This window comes from Macrobrachium rosenbergii, unplaced genomic scaffold (genome assembly GCF_040412425.1).
Source record: "Macrobrachium rosenbergii isolate ZJJX-2024 unplaced genomic scaffold, ASM4041242v1 60, whole genome shotgun sequence".
NCBI classification, from domain to species: Eukaryota; Metazoa; Arthropoda; class Malacostraca; order Decapoda; family Palaemonidae; genus Macrobrachium; species Macrobrachium rosenbergii.
Genome location: NW_027100732.1, coordinates 671,428 through 687,889, shown reverse-complemented (window position 1 = coordinate 687,889; position 16,462 = coordinate 671,428). Strand labels below are relative to the sequence as shown.

Here is a 16,462-nt window from a genome sequence, read left to right as displayed (position 1 = left end):
GAGAGAGAGAGAGAGAGAGAGAGATGAGGACACTTTCATTTCATTCCAGGGTATTCCTGAGAGAGAGAGATGAGGACACTTTCATTCGAGAGAGAGAGGAGAAAGAGAAAGAGAGAGAGAGAGAGAGAGAGAGAGGGAGGACACTCATTCCAGGGTATTCCTAAGAGAGAGAGATGAGAACACTTTCATTCCAGAGAGAGAGAGAGAGAGAGAGAGAGAGAGAGAGAGAGAGAGAGACTCACCCAGTGTGCTGCGTCCACATGCGTTGGTCTGGCTTAATGCCGCCCGGCCCACCGCCACCTGGGGGCCCGGGCATGCGCCCCTGCTGCTGCTGTTGGGGCGGGCCGGGCATGGGCGACCGGCCCATCATGTTCGGGTTGGGCATCTCCTTCCAGCGGGAGATGTTCGTCTGCTGCTGCTGGGGATTGCCCCAGACGCCCGTGCCGTCGTCCCTCCTCTGGGAGGGGGGAGAAGGCTCCTCCCACCCGGTGGGGCCGCTCAGCCCGCCCGACTTGATGTCCTTGGGCCCGTTCCACTGCGAAGGGCCGCCACCTCCTCCCGGCCCGCTGGGAGGACCTCCTCCGTGTGGGCCGCCGTGTGGAGGTCCGTTGTGAGGGCCGCCGTGGGGGCCGTGATGCGGTCCTCCGTGCGGGCCGGCGTGTGGGCCGTTGTGCGGCCCGCTGTGAGGGCCATTGTGTGGGCCGCTATGCGGCCCACTGTGCGGTCCGGCATGAGGCCCTCCGTGAGGTGCGCCGTGCGGTCCGATCTGTGGGCCACTGTGTGGCACAGGGTGAGGGCCACTGTGCGGTCCTGCGTGGGGACCCACGTGAGGGCCTGGCTTGTGGGGGCCGCTGGGACCCCAATCCCCTGGGGGATTGTCGACGCCAGCCCTGGGGGGGATTGGCTCGGCCCAGCCGCTTGGTCCAACGACACTTCCGCCGCCTCCTCCTCCTCCTCCACCTCCACCGCCTCCGCTCCCGCCGGCTCCGCTTCCTCCTCCTCCTCCTCCTCCTCCGGAGCCGCTCCAGTCGCTGCTCTTCTTGGGCGGCCCTCCGCCCCCGCCGCCCCACATGTTGGGCGGGTTGGGGGCGTTCGCCCCCCACTGGGGATTGTTGGGGACGCCAGTCCAGACGTTGGAAGTGTCCGAGGCGTCGTCGTCCTCCCCCCAGGTGCCCCCGTAGTTGGTGGCGGGCGTGTGGCCCCAGGGGGCCAGCTGGGCCTTGGGCGGGGCGGCGCCGCCGTTCCTCAGGTTGTTCTCCCACAGGTCGCAGCCGTTGTTGACGCTGATCTTGAAGGGGACGCCGGAAGAGGACGAGTCCTTGCTGCCGCCGCCGCTGGGCTCGGGGGAGCCGGGCAGGTCCCAGGCCGTCTCCTGGTTGACATTCTCCCCGCCCCACCCCTCGCTGCTCAGCAGGGCCTCCCGGATGCTCTGCAGCTGCTGCTCCATGTGGCGCTTCTGGGCGTCGCCTGCCGATGACGACCCTCCTCCTCCCGCTCCGGCGCCTGCTCCCACCGCCCCGCTTCCGGCGGGGGGAAGGCCCTTCCCCGCGGCCTGCGCCCAGGTGTTGTTGCTCCCGCTGGCGTTCTGCTGGCTCTGCTGCTGCTGATTCTGCTGGGTGCTCTGATTGTTCACGCCCCCACCCCCCGCGGGGCCGCCGCCGCCTCCTCCTCCTCCGACGGCCTGCTGGCCGCTTCCTCCCCCGGGGGCGCTCTGCTGCTGGCCCCCGGAGTTTCCTCCCGGCTGGGACGGACCTCCTCCGCTGTTCGACTGGGCGGACTTGAGATTCCCACCCCCACCCTGGGCAGGAGAGGCGTTGGGTGCCCCCCCACCCCTGTTTGTTGGTCCACCGCCCCACTGACCCTGGGTGCCGGTCTGGTTGGCGCCCGAGTTGCCCCAGCCGGCCGTCTGGGCCGCCGAGCCGCCCCCCCAGCCGTTGGTGGCGCTCTCCCCGCCGCCCAGGAGCCCCAGGCCCCTGGGGATGCCCCAGCGGTTCAGCTTGAACGAGCACCTCCGGGGAAGGGCGGAAGGGGACGCGGACGACGACACGGAAAGAGACGTAGAGGGCAAAGAAGAATTAGAAGTAGAAGTAGAGGAAGTAGCGAAGCCGAACCTCCCAGGCTTGCCTGCAGCCGGGAGGCCGGACGACGATGACGACGACGTCAGAGAAGACGCAGAGGAAGAAGAAGGAGATGACGACGACGACACAGAAGAAGAAGGAGAACACATCGACGACACAGAGGAGGATGATGATAATAACGGTGATACTGATGACGAATCGGCTGAAGTAGGAAACAAAGCGTATTGGTTGCAGGTTGCACTTATTCCAGGGGTGCCGCGGGGGGGAGCAACAGCCGACTGCGCCTGCTTCGGCCTCAGCTGCTGCCACCCCTCGCGCTCCTCCCGCTTCTCCTTACGATTACTACTACTATCCTTATCCTTATCCTTATCCTTACAATTATTATTATTATTAAAGCTAGGGTGTCTACCCTGGGGTTGGCTATTGGCAATATTGTTATTGTTAATATTATTACTTTTGGCCGCGGAACCGCTGCCGCGGGCAGGAGGGGGAATGTTGAGACTGGCCTCGGCAAAGTGTGCTGCTTTTGCTGGTGGTGGTGGTGGCGGCGGCTGCTGCTGCTGCTTTTGTAGTGGTGGTGATGGTGGCAGAGACATTGCTGCTGCTGCTGCCAACAGCTGCTGCTGCTTCTGCTGTTGCCCTGCGGTACTGACGAGGAAGAAGGTGGTGGTGGTGGTGGTGGTGCTTCTTCTTCTCCGGACGATCGCTGTCGCCTCTGCACGAGTAGCAGGAGGAGGAAGGGGGTTCCTGCAGAAGGCGGCGGTGGTGTGGTCGTCGTCGTCGAGGAGGCAGAGGACGCGAAGCACGTCGTCTTTGTGGCGGCAGGGAAGCCGGCTCCTCCGTCTACTTAACCCTATTGCTGATGGTGTCACGGCCCCTCGCCGGCAACAGAGGAGGGCGACAGCGGTGGTACACGTTGGCCTGCGGAGGAGGAGGAGGGGGGAGGAGGAGGAGGGGGGCAGGAGGGAGAGGGGGAGGATGGGGACCGCCAGCCCCAGTTTAGGGAACCCTGGGGCAGTGGTCGAGAAGGACGGACAGCAGGCGGCAGGCCCCGAGACATGGCTCCCTGTGGGGGGGAGGTGAAGGAGTAGAAGAAGAAGCAGCTCCTCTCGTTCTCCTCCTTCCTCCGCCTCCTCCTCTCGCTCTCCTCCGCCACCTCCGGAGACCCTCCCTCCTCCTTGTCGCCGCGAGGGAGAGAAACAACGCCGAGGAGGAGGAGGAGGCGGCGGCCGCCGAGGAAGAGGAGCAACAACACCGGAGACTTGACCACATAACGGCAAAGAGCTGATTATTATCACAGATAAGCGTTCATCGTGGAGGAGGAACGGCCGGGGGCAAGGAAGTGGGTCAGCTCCGTTCCCGCCCTTCCCCCCGGCCCTCTCTGGGGACTCAATGTGGACAGCTGTGAATAATGCTGTTGCTGCACCTTCTGCTGCGGCAGCGTACGCTGCGGCTGCTGCTGCTGCTGAGACTACTGGCTCACTGCTGCGTTTGTTGATAGCTGCTGCAGTAGTGTCATCACCAGCGCACTCTATTAGACTTTGGCTGCGGTTCCTGCTGTAGCTATGTTCGTGGTCCACTTTGCTTTCAATTTGTGCTTTGCACATCAAACCACAGGTTTTCACATCCTGCAAGAGACGGGGACGACGCGTTAGACAGTCCGGCGAGGGGGGCGGAAGAGGAGGGAAGACATAGGAAGAAATAGGAAGGTCAGGAAGTTTACAATTTAGATTCGGGGGGACATGGTAACTTACGAAAGTCAGGAAGAAAAGAGTTTAGATTCAGGGGAACCTGATAACTTACAAAGGTTAGGAAGGTGGGACCCGATAACTAACAACGGTCAGGAAGTTTACAATTTAGATTCAGGGGGACATGATAACTTACAAAGGTCAGGAAGTTTACAATTTAGATTCAGGGGGACCTGATAACTTACAAAGGTTAGGAAGGTGGGACCCAATAACTAACAACGGTCAGGAAGTTTACAATTTAGATTCAGGGGGACCTGATAACTTACAAAGGTCAGGAAGACGACAATTTAGATTCAGGGGGACCTGATAACTTACAAGGGTCAGTAAGACGACAATTTAGATTCAGGGGGACATGATAACTTACAAAAGTCAGGAAGAAGACAATTTAGATTCAGGGGGACCTAAAAACTTGAACATGGGGGACCTAACTCTTCTAACCTTACGTCATACATATCTGATATAAAACTTGACCAGTTCATCAACACATCTGCGTAAGTTTACCAACAACTCAGGTACTTTATCATTTAAACTAAAATTTACAGGTAAAACTGCTACTTGAAGCAAATTTACAAGCGAATTCTGAAAACGTACAAACCTACCGACGAACCCGCAAGTGCCACAAGCACTTACTACATCAAAGCACATGATATGAAGTCAGGTTCCACAACGTTTCATCAAAAAAAAAAGACACAACATCAACTCACTGTAGGGGAGGACCCGTGAGGCACTTGGTTGGTAGGAAACACAGAGTTTTTTGTTGGCAAGTTACGTTCATCATCGTTTTCGTCTTCATCTTCTCTTATTGTGACAGACCTCCTCGTCGTCCTCTCCGCCTCCGCACTGCTGTCCGTCTTGTTCTCCGTCATCTTCGTCTGTACGCCTCCCCACAACCACCCGTTTACACAACACTGCGGGAGGGAGAGAGGGGGGGGGACTCGGTTAGTCGGGTGCGTTCTAGATTTCTCGTAAGGAACAGTTTAAGTAGTAACAAGGATCCTACATTAGCCTGGACTCGAATCCTTTCTGGATTCCTGATGAGTGGCAGAAGGCCCCCTACATCTTATCTTATCCGGGACGCGAACATTCCCGGGACGTCCAAAAGCGAACGATGATTCTACAGTCAACGATAACTATCTTAAAAGTTAACAGCAATTCTACAGTTATTAACGGACAGTATTAAACGTTAACGGCAATTCTACAGTTATTAACATACTAATAAATCATTCCCACTTGAAAAATAAGGAAGGAAGTCCGTTAAGCTCAATCCTACCGACGGCCCAGCGCCCCACTCAAGCAACTTCAAAAATAAAGCACCGTACCTTGACTATGGTAGTGAAGGCCTCAAAATCCGAGCTCCCTGACAGAAGTTTGAGGAAGAGCGAACTGACGGAACAGTCGTCGTCTGCTACACACTCTTTGGCTGACAATGCATAGACCCCAAGATCTGCCGACAGACGAGAGAGAGAGAAAATTAAATTTCTACGCACGGGCGAGGCTCGGAAACGCCAAAACCGGCCGAGTTTTCGGCTCTCCCGAGGGCGAGGACCTCGGACGGGGGTTCGCCGTCCGAAGCGACCGCTCTTCCGGGCGTTTCTCGCCAATTCTCACTACATTTCCAAGCCGCCTTGTTCGCCAAGACGTCGGAATCAGATTAAATCTTTCCCTGCTATACAACAGTTTGGTTTATGACCCTAGGCTACGCTATAGGCTCTGCACGAGCGGGAAAAATGGGGAAAGAGCTTTCGGAACGAGAGGCGCAAGACGAGGAATTGTAGGTTTTCAAGGGGTCAGACCGAGCTCAAAATCTGCGCAAGTTCAAAGTTCAAACACGTTCCAATACAAGTTTTGGTTCCTGATACCTAATCGCTTGAATTAATTCCTCACTGAGTGACTACCTTCCTATTTCTTTGTCATTCTCACAACAGATCCAAACCATCTCAATATCTCAATTAGTAAGAGCGCTTCACCTACAATCTAACGGCACAAAAATCTGGCTTCTCGCCAATCGTGGTGCTAAAAATCTTCCTTACGAGAAATTGCAACTTTTTGCCTTCGTACAGTCATGACACAAAGGCTTAGCTAACTAAACGGCTAGAGTTTGGCTCTTGCCATAAACAGATCATCGGTTTTCCCCGCATTACAGGTCGTCCTCTAGTTATGATGGGGATGTCACGACGACCCCATCGTTACTTGAAAATACCGTAACTCGGAGGGAGTTTGGGACGATTAGGCCATAAGGCATGGATGGCGGAGGCTACTTCGGACGCCGTGTTCAGTACTAGTCCCTTGGGGATCAGAGTATTAGATACACCCATTTCGGCCGTTCGCCAGTTCGGATGTTACAGCCTCAATGACTCGCGGGTGAAGCAACCACTGACCCCTTGGAGGAAGCATAGCCTACGCTATATAACCTACACTACTAATCACTTGGGCGTTTGAAAGACGCGCTGCTCTTACAGAAATCTGTGCTCTGAACAGTTTAAAATGGACAAAAATCACACAATATCGGTCCCCCAAACCATATTAACTCGAGGGCTACTTGTATAGACAAAAGGACCCTAATCGTCCGTTCTGATAAATCCAACCGTCACTTCGGGTATACTACCGTTTCGGTCACCTGACCTAACCTATCCTTTCCTTTAGGGTAAAACGCAGTGGTTCCTATTCCTTTAGGGTAAAACGCAGTGGTTCCTAATCTCTTTATTACTGTGGCCCCTCTAAGAGTTGGTCCTTCCCCCCACGGCCCCCCTCGCATCCGAGTCGAACTCCCTCCTAGATTTAAACGAAATTTCAAAAAAATAGAAATGTGTATTTTTATTCTTTTGGGAATGAATTAGATACTTGACACTGCTTCTTAGCGACTCTTAGAATAACGAATATAATTAGGGAATTTTTAATTTTTTCCTAGGGCTCGCGACCCCTTGGAAACTGCCGAAGGCCCCCCCGACTGAGAACCCTTGGTATAACCTATACAAACCTATTTCGTTTGAAACAAACGCCAAATCATTTCTCAAATTTTAAGGTGCCGGACTTTCCCAAATTCGATTCGAATGTGACACTAAATACATTGGGCCCCATGCATTCATAACTGCGTATTTTAATGGCTGGGACACCAAATACCCGTCTAAAAATGCTTGTAATTATCTACTTTTTGTTATTTTTGTGACTAAAACTATTTTTTATGACAAAAAATGTATTTAGTCACAAAAATAACATGAAAATAGTGATCAGTGGATATTTATTTACTAAAGCATCCGCGAATTACCGAATGTTCCGCGATTTATTGAAAAATGCATCACACAAAACTCCGGATATACCTGAATTTGCCGAGCCATGAATAAGGGGGGAGGGTCCAACGGAAAACTTGACACCTCGGTCTTAAATTACAATTTCGTCAAGTTCATTGCTACAAAAAAAAAGTTTCCTATGAACTTGGCGATTCTTCAACGCCTAACGTGTCTCTCAAACGCTCCCAGGAACCTCGACCGAACTTGACAAAATGGCCGGATCTTGACCCCCCTCGAAGATGTTACATCGATAACGTTCAAATAAATTCTTCGTCCTCTTGGGGAATAAATTTAGAACATACACTGGACCCCAGCCTATGAATTGCTGTATTTTTGTATCGTTTTCGTGACTAAATGCACTTTTTTGTGATGAAACCATTCAAATATTCAGGTATGAGTATTTTTGGGGTTTGAACTCTCAAAATCGGCAGTTATAAGAATTTTTGAGTTTTTTTTTTGAAGTTTTAACTATCAAAATAGGCAGTTGTAAGTACTTTTAGAGGGTTTTTGGTGTTTGAAATATCAAAAGAGGCAATTAAAAGCATTTTTAGGGTTTATTTTTGGTTTGAACTATCAAAATATAGTTATAAACTTTTTAAGAAGGGTTTTTTGGTGCCTGAACTATCAAAATAGGCAGTTACGAGCATTTTTCAGTGTTTGAACTATCAAAACAGCAGTTATAAGTATTTGTAGAGCTTAAAACCCCTCCAAAAATACTTATAACTGCCTATTCTGATAGTTCAGGCACCAAAAACACTCTCTAAAAGTGCTTATACCTGAGTATTTTAATAGTTCTATCACAAAAGGTGCATTTAGTCACGAAAATATGAAAATAAAGTTATTAGTGAATATTTCTCAGTGAAAAATACCGCAAGTGAGCGAATTCTCCGCAAATAATGTGTATATATACGTTCCACAGCGAAATCTGCGAATAGATGAGTTCGCGAATTGAGAGACCGCGAATGTGGGGGTTTAATGTATTAAAATATTCAGGGATAAGCATTTTTTGAGGGATTTTTCGTGTTCGAACTGTCAAAATAGACAGTTAAAAGCATTTTTAGAGGGTTTTTCGTGTTTGAACTATTAAAATATTCAGGGATAAGCATTTTTAGAGGTATTTTTGGTGTTTGAACTATCAAAATATTCAGGTATAAGCATTTTTAGAGGGATTTTCGGTGTTCGAACTATTAAAATATTCAGGGATAAGCATTTTTAGAGGATATTTCGGTGTTTGAACTATCAAAATAGACAGTTAAATCAATTTTAGAGGGTTTTTTGGTGTTCGAACTAATAAAACATTCCGGTATAAGCATTTTTAGAGGAATTTTCGGTGTTTGAACTATCAAAATAGTCAGTCATAAGCATTTTTTGAGGGCTTTTCGGTGTTTGAACTATCAAAATAATCAGTTATAAGTGTTTTTAGAGGGACGTCAAGTATTCACCCATTTTAGCTATTCGTGGGGGGGTTGCGGTACCCAGCCACCCCCACCCCAAACGCCAGGGATTGACTGTATAACTTTAATCTCGTTGAAAAAATCTTCGAATAATCTTGTAAACTAATGCCTTAAGATTCCCCGGGGTCTTTCTTTTGCGAAAAGTAACAAAAGTCTGTTAATTAACAGACCCTAAGCATGCATTTGAATATGTCTAGGTCAAAGTAACACTGACAAGTATCACAGACAGAACTTGCCATATCTTATAGATTTCTGTTAATTAACAGAGTCTGTTCGGCGACAAAGACCCTATATTTCCTACGTATCCGAACAGCTGTGCAGTACGAACAGCCTTACAGCGGATTCGATCTCACGGCGCTCGAAAAGGCGTTAACAGCGTTTTACAGCGCTGCGACAAGTCTGACGGCAAGAACAGGCATCGAGTTAGCGGCACAGCGCTGCAATTCGACGCAACGTCGCGTTATGCTGTTTTGACTCGATCCGACGTAAGTTACGGTGCTGCAACTTGCTGCAACACCAATTTACAGCGCTGTAAATTGCCATAAGAAGTCGAGGACCTTAAATACTAACCTGTTATTTTAAAACTTACAAGTTTCAGTTTCACGAAATCCTTTACACTCAAAATTCAATTTACAAGATTTACTTAGAATCTAAAATGAGGTGACTGTAGAATTTCAGCAAGGGGCCAACTACTGCGACCTACGAGGGCATTCAGCGCTGAAACGGAAGGTGAGAAGAGAGGGTTCGAAGGGCGTAACGGGAGGAAAACCTCAGAGCAGTTGCACCGTGAATCGACTGTTAGAGAGGGTGGAGAGTAAGATGGAAGAAAGACGATATGAAAAGAGGTACATTAAATAAAATAAAAAATATATCTCGGGCAAAAAGTAACCGCCGAAGTCCGCCGAATCGAGGCCGGCCAACCCCCCGACGTTTCCCCCGGCTGAAAAATGAAAGAAATTAAAGAAGGACGGGGAGACGGACTGCAGACGATACTCACCTCCTGAACTTGGCGTAAAGGGGACATCTTGGCACGAAAAATGAAGAAGGTATGGATCACATTTATGCTTGGAATTATCTGGAAGTAGAAAGAGGAAAAGGCGATCGTTAGAATCAGGTCGGGAAAGTCGAGAATCATTTTTTATATATTGCAAAAATTTGGTGGCAAGACGGCGGGTCCCAGTGTTCGGCGCTCTCTCTCTCTCTCTCTCTCTCTCTCAACGAACGCCGCAAACGCGCCTCTCGGGAGGACGGAAGAATATGAACGGAGGTACGGCAAAAGGCGTGACAAGGGGACTGATAAAAGATTCTGTCCATTCTCCCGGTCTCACGACGGGTTTGAACCGTCTCGAGCTACTTTCCAAAAATAATAAAAATAATAATAATGACGACGACACCACCGACTGCCGACGTGGACAGACCTTTAACCCAGGGGCCAATAATGAGGAGTTGCACGCTATCTCCCCCGAGATAAAACGGTAACCTTGGGGCCGGGTTCGTTATCTGCCGCGGCTTCAAATATCACCAAGATAAAGAGAGAGAGAGAGAGAGAGAGAGAGAGAGAGAGAGAGAGAGAGAGAGAGAGAGATATTCCCAATTGGAAGAACAATTCAAAATGTACAGAATGTACAGAGAGAGAGAGAGAGAGAGAGAGAGAGAGAGAGAGAGAATTTCTGCATATTCCCAATTGGAAGGACAATTCAAAATATACAAAACATGAGAGAGAGAGAGAGAGAGAGAGAGAGAGAGAGAGAGAGAGAGAGAGAGAGAGAGAGAGAGAGAGAGAGAGAGAGAGAGAGAAATTTCTGCATAGCCCTAAGTGTAAGACCATTTCAAAATGTACAAAATATGAGAGAGAGAGAGAGAGAGAGAGAGAGAGAGAGACCAAAAACAAAGCAACCCAAATACGGCAACAACGCACTATACAACTTAAAGACCCCTAAATACAAAAATCAGGACGACGACTTTCAAAAGGCCACTCTAGGCTACCCTAGGCCAGGCTAGAATGCGTCTCCTTGCAGGATATAAAGAACCGGCGCGATAGGACACACTGCTCCAGGTTAGGTTGAGACGAATTCTCGTATATCGGGGACGTAACTTCGAGTACAGGAAGGCCTCGGTTATCGGCGAGGTTCCGTTCCGACGGCGTGACGACGAGCGAAAACCGCCGATAAACGAAAATTGGCGATTTCTGGCGTTTATCGGCGCCTCTGTTAGAAGTATCGGCACCGGTATTCGGAAATCGGCCGTTATCGACGCCGAAAACCGCCAATTTTCATCGCTAGACAAGCACCGTAAAACCGGACCGCCGATAATCGAGCCCGCATGTAGTCAGGGACTGCCTGTAGATCGCAGCGCCCTACGTTAGGTTAGGTTAAGACGAGTTCCCGCAAATCTAAGCCAAAATCCAGGTAGGACGCAGCGCCCTAAGTTAGATTAAGTTAACCCTAACTGGACGGACATGACCGCGAGGAACTACGAAAGGTCTTTAGCGAACGGCAGACTAATTCATCCGAGTATTAATACCAAGCGCCATTCGGTTTCGACGAATTTAGGGCGAAAGATATTCATACCATTCCAACGGGACTTAAATGACTTATGGCTACCGTAGTAGCCGAGTAGAGGACTTGATGGGGGGGGGGGGGAATCTGCCCCCTTCTCTATCCCAGGACCTCTTTTTATTTGCTCATAATTATACCCAAGGACTGAATCTGTTGCCGATTTTATAATTGGACAACCTTGAAGTTCGCCCGGCCGCATTCTCCCCGGGGACGTGGCCGAGTACCGGGGACCTTTCCCTGATGAAAGCACGACGCGATTTCTCGAAAACTAACCAGAGAATTTTCTTGAAAATAATCTCACGACGTTTCCCACTAAATTATGATATAGGGGTACTCTGACCTAACCCAGGGGAACGGCAAAAAATAAATGGGGCTGGTGCAATATAGGCAGCCCCTGGGTTACGACGGGTTCGGCTTACGACGCCCGTCAAGTATATTCCTCAAACATGATTTCCCGGGGTACCGTGCCGACCTGACAGAAGAAATATGGCTCCAAATACGGCAGAATGGTACAAATTTGGAGGTTTTTTGATGAAAAACTCGATAAAAATGCAATTTACATCGATTACAAGACACCCTGACGATTAAAAGTCAAGGTTTTCTTGCGGTTTCGGACAATATCTCGGGTTACGCCGCGGCGTCAGAACGGAACCCCCGTCGTAAACCGGGGACTGCCTGGACTAGCGTACGTCTTACCAATTTGCTGCCCGGTCGGGGGCGTGCTTAATATATATTTAGCCCGTCCTGTAACGGTTAGGACGAATTCCCGTGAAACTGGGACGAAACCCGAGTTAGAAAGTCTTGTAACGGAACAAAGAAGCGACCCTTTGCAATTCTACCTTTAGGGTTCTACGGCAAAGGGAATAAGGGGGTCCCCCTCCATAGCTGTCCGTGCGAAATCGCACGGTGACCGATCACAAGTACCGAGATATTTTACGCTTCTAGCTTGCCGTCAATTCAATTTACGAGATGCAACGCTAACCGCGGTGTATTTTTAAAGGCGAAAGACCCGTGCGTTGTTGCGGCACGTCCGATAACGAAAAATATTACGACAAAATGACGGAAATAACGAAAAATATTACGTGAAACGACAAACTGACAAGTCGCAGCAAAAGATACCCAAAGATTTCGTCACCGACACATCAGAAATTGGCATCGCCGGCTTACCGAGCGATACAAAGGATAAATCCCCGAGGATTACATTGTCCAAAATTGATTTCGCTAGATTACCGGCCACTTAAAACGATAAATCTTCGACGGACAGACGGGAAAAAACCGAGAAACCTTCGGATTACATCATTTACAAGTCGGAAACTACCAGATCGAGCGATTGAAATCAGGTTATAATTCTTCGACGTACCGACAGAAAACCCGGCAAATCTCTGTGGATTATATTTATTCAGACAAAACTGACATCGCCGTATTATCGAGCGATCAAATTTATACATCTTCGACGACCTAACGGCAAAAAACCGACAGATCTCCGTGAATTATACCATTCGTGTGTCAGAAATTGACACTGTCAGATTATAGGGCCATTAAAATGTCAAATTTCCCAAATGCCGCCATGAAAAGACTGACAGGTCTCGAAGACGTCTCGTTTCATCTGTCGAAATTGCCGTCGCTAGATTATCAAGCGACTGAAATGACAAATCTTCTATGTAACGAGGAAAAACTGACAGGTCTCGAGGACCTCTCGTTTAATCTGCTGAAATTGCCGTCGCTAGGTCGTCGATCAGTGAAAACGATTAAAGATGGCAGATCTCGGAGACTACGACGGCTCGCGGTTCGACCCCAAAGGAGAAAACGGCATTAAGTTAAATAAGATTAGAACGTGCGGAACGAAGAATGGGTCGTGGTCGTTTCGGCCGTAACATCGAAAAGAACAAATTGTCCTGTTTAAGGTATTTGCCGTCATTATGTTTTACGTACATCCCTAAAGGGCCGGTATTAAACACGGCAGCCATTTTTGGAGCCTAAATGACTTACGGCCGAAACGACACGAACCCGAGAGGAATTAGGCCACGAACGGAAACTACGACACGAAATTGCAAAGAGCTCGGGTTAAGGGCGGCCTTTTTCTAAAACGAGTGTACGATAATTTACATTTTTACTTAAATATCGGACACGCTCGCATGCCCGGTTTTAATACCCGGCCTATGGGGTCGGGGCATTCGAACGTAACAAAACGGCAAATATCTTCGCAAGTTTAAGGTCGTTTTTGGTACGATTTTCGTATTGGGGATATCAAGGGGCCAACTACCTCGTGGTGAAATCGACCAGACGGGTTATGACGTTTTGGGGGGGGTCTCTGCCCCCCCCAGGCCAGGTCAGGGCACGTCGCCCTGAGTTAGGTTAGGTGGGCGAGATCGGGTTAGGTCGGGACCTGGCATTATGGGAATGCCCTCGGAACGGCGAAATTGGGCATGTACCCGAAACGACGAATACGGCCCGTTCGGAAAATCAAGCTCGTTCTCTCTCTCTCTCTCTCTCTCTTTCACTCCCTTAATTTCTCTCTCTCACTCACTCTCTCTCTCTGAGAATTCCTTTCTCTCACTCAGTTTTTTCCTCTTTCTCTCACTGAATTTCTCTTTCTCTCAATGAATTTCTCTCTCTCTCTCTCACTCTGAACTTCTTTCTCTCGCTCTGGATTTCTCTCTCTCTCTCTCAATTTCTCTCTCTCTCGCTCTCAATTTCTCTCTCTCTCGCTCTCAATTTCTCTCTCTCTCGCTCTCAATTTCTCTCTCTCGCTCTCAATTTCTCTCTCTCGCTCCCAATTTCTCTCTCTCTCGCTCCCAATTTCTCTCTCTCGTCACTCTGAATTTCTCTCTCGCTCTGAATTTCTCTCTCACACTCAATCTTTCTCTCTCACACTCAATCTTTCTCTCTCACACTCTCAATCTTTCTCTCTCACACTCTCAATCTCTCTCTCACACACTCAATCTTTCTCTCTCTCTCTCTCACACACACTCAATCTTTCTCTCTCTCTCTCACACACACTCAATCTTTCTCTCTCTCACACACTCAATCTTTCTCTCTCTCTCACACTCAATCTTTCTCTCTCTCTCTCTCACACACTCCCTCACTCTCTCTCCCCCCCCTAACAATGAACGATACACTTAGCCTCCATACAGGTGGCATCGCAAACACTAAGGTCACCGAGAACGATCTGAAAAATTACGTAACCAGAGAGAGAGAGAGAGAGAGAGAGAGAGAGAGAGAGAGAGAGAGAGAGAGAGAGAGAGAGAGAGGAAAAAAAAAACCTCTTCCTGGTGGCGTCGCAAACCGTAGGGTCGGAGATGTTTATATATACGTAATACGAGAGAGAGAGAGAGAGAGAGAGAGAGAGAGAGAGAGAGAGAGAGAGAGAGAGAGAGAGAGAGAGAGAAATATGTAAAAAAAACACGCCATTCGCGTAATACTATTGTGGTCCCCCTCACTCCCTCCCTCCCCCTCTCTCTCTCTCTCTCCCCCTACGAGGCCTCCGCGTCTCGTACCCCCTTAAAAAAACGGCCACATCTCTCCCCCCTCCCCCTAAATCGCCCCCCACCCCAAAAACTCCCCTTCGGAGGACACCACATCCCCTACGGGAACCATTCCCACCGCGTCCCGAATTCCCGAATTCCCGAATTACGCTTCAGGAGCGACAGAGAGAGAAGGAGAGAGAGAGAGAGCGGAGGGGGCCGTGAGGGAGTGGGGATGACGGAGGAGGGCCCTCCCCCTTCGGGGACCAAACACTCCACTTCACACGCCGTTTTGGCACTGATGCCGCCCTTCGGGAGGGCCCGCTGCCCTCCCGCCGGAGGCGCCGAACACTGAGGGTGCCGCGGGGAAGGAGGGCGCCGTGGCCGGGTCGCCGGGCAGCTTACTATCCGCCATGGAACTATACTCTATGGCTGCGCGAGTAGGTCTTGGTCAGCCATTACGAGAGTTAACACTGAGGAAGGAGCTGCTTCGAGCGCCGGCTCGGCCCCCCCCCGGCCGCGTTCGAACGCCGATTCGCGCGGGGGTTTCGACCCCTTTCGGCGCCCCCCTCGAAAATCTCCCTATTTCCTATATCTAAAAATTACAATTAATCATTTAAGATCACAATCAACGCGATTTGAAGCCGATTTATAATTGATATTAACATTTAAATGGCGATCTGACGCGGCGATTCGAACGCTTCGGAACGACGTGCTTCGTTCGAGTCGCCGTCTCGGACCCCGCTAGCCTCCGTTCGCTGGAGGCGCGTTCGAACACCTGCTTCGTTCCGGAGGGCCGCTGGGTTTTCACGCCCCCCGGAGTTGTTTGAACCGATTTTAACGTTGAATTACGATGATAAACCGTTAAAAATAACTTTAACGTAAGTCTCGCGGGGATTTAACGTCGATGTTAAACAATGGCGGCCCTCAGACGGGGCCATTCGAACCGTTCGGAACGAAGTGCTTCGTTCGTCTCTTCGTCTCGGCTCCCGCTAGCCTCGGCCCGGGCCCCTAGCTATTCAAACGCATAATATCGCTTTTAAGTAGTTCAAGGCGACGTTCCCGTCGTTTAGAGTATGAAATATCCGTCTTTTATATATTAAAACATTCGTTTATTAATGTTTCAACTCGCGAAAGCCGCGAAACCCCCGAAAGCGAAAATAAAACCCAGCCAGGATCCGCGAAATTTCAACCCCGTCCAAAAGCGGCCATGGCGTTGAGGCCTGGCTGCCAGATGTATTACGCCTTATTTCCCTCAATTAACGCCGATTGCGACGTTATTTCGACGCCGTCGACGTCGCCGACCGACGTCGCGGCTCGTCGGTGACGTCGGGGGCGCTGGGGCTGCGCCCCCGGGGCGAAAATAAGGCGACAAAAGTCGTCTTCTGGAATGCGACATAGTCTATCTCCACTGCTCTATCATGAGAGAGGCCAAACTTGGCCCTGTCTCTCTCTCTCTCTCTCTGTCTCTCTCAGTCGCTCTTTCTCTCTCTCTCTCTCACTCTGTCGCTCAGTCGTGTGCGTGTGTGTAAGCAACTTACATATGCGTACATTGGCGCGCGTACACGCGCGCGCATGTTGAACCCAGGACCTGTATAGGTGGCATTGGTTTAGGGGGCCGTTTGGGGAGGGGGGAAGATATCTCTCTCTCCCCCTCCTCCTGTCTGTCTAACTCTGTTTCTCTCCCTCCCTCTCTATCTAACTCTATCTCCCTCTCTCTCTCTCCAACTATCTCAGTCTATATATTTCTCTATTTCTATTTATATATTTATCTATCTATATATACATTATATATATATATATATACTTTATATATTATATATAGTATATATACTCATATATATTATATATTTAGAGAGAGAGAAACTGCATT

General features: G+C 49.7%; 1 protein-coding gene across 13 annotated transcripts in view; it reads right to left on the bottom strand.

The window, feature by feature from the left end:
• Positions 1-15,070, bottom strand: part of gw (trinucleotide repeat containing adaptor protein gawky) — a 44,511-nt gene extending 29,441 nt beyond the window's left edge. For 12 of the 13 annotated variants that reach the window (XM_067103214.1, XM_067103217.1, XM_067103216.1 and 9 more), the window contains exons 1-5: positions 14,995-15,067; positions 9,565-9,642; positions 5,146-5,270; positions 4,531-4,734; positions 243-3,706 (exon numbers count right to left, since the gene is read on the bottom strand). In XM_067103214.1, coding sequence (XP_066959315.1) covers positions 243-3,706; positions 4,531-4,734; positions 5,146-5,270; positions 9,565-9,642; positions 14,995-15,004 — 3,881 coding nt within the window. In that variant the 5' untranslated portion in view covers positions 15,005-15,067. Of the gene's footprint in view, positions 1-242; positions 3,707-4,530; positions 4,735-5,145; positions 5,271-9,564; positions 9,643-14,994 lie in introns of all 13 variants that reach the window. The other variant, XM_067103227.1, reaches the window with a different exon arrangement.
• Between the last annotated feature and the right edge of the window lie 1,392 nt (positions 15,071-16,462).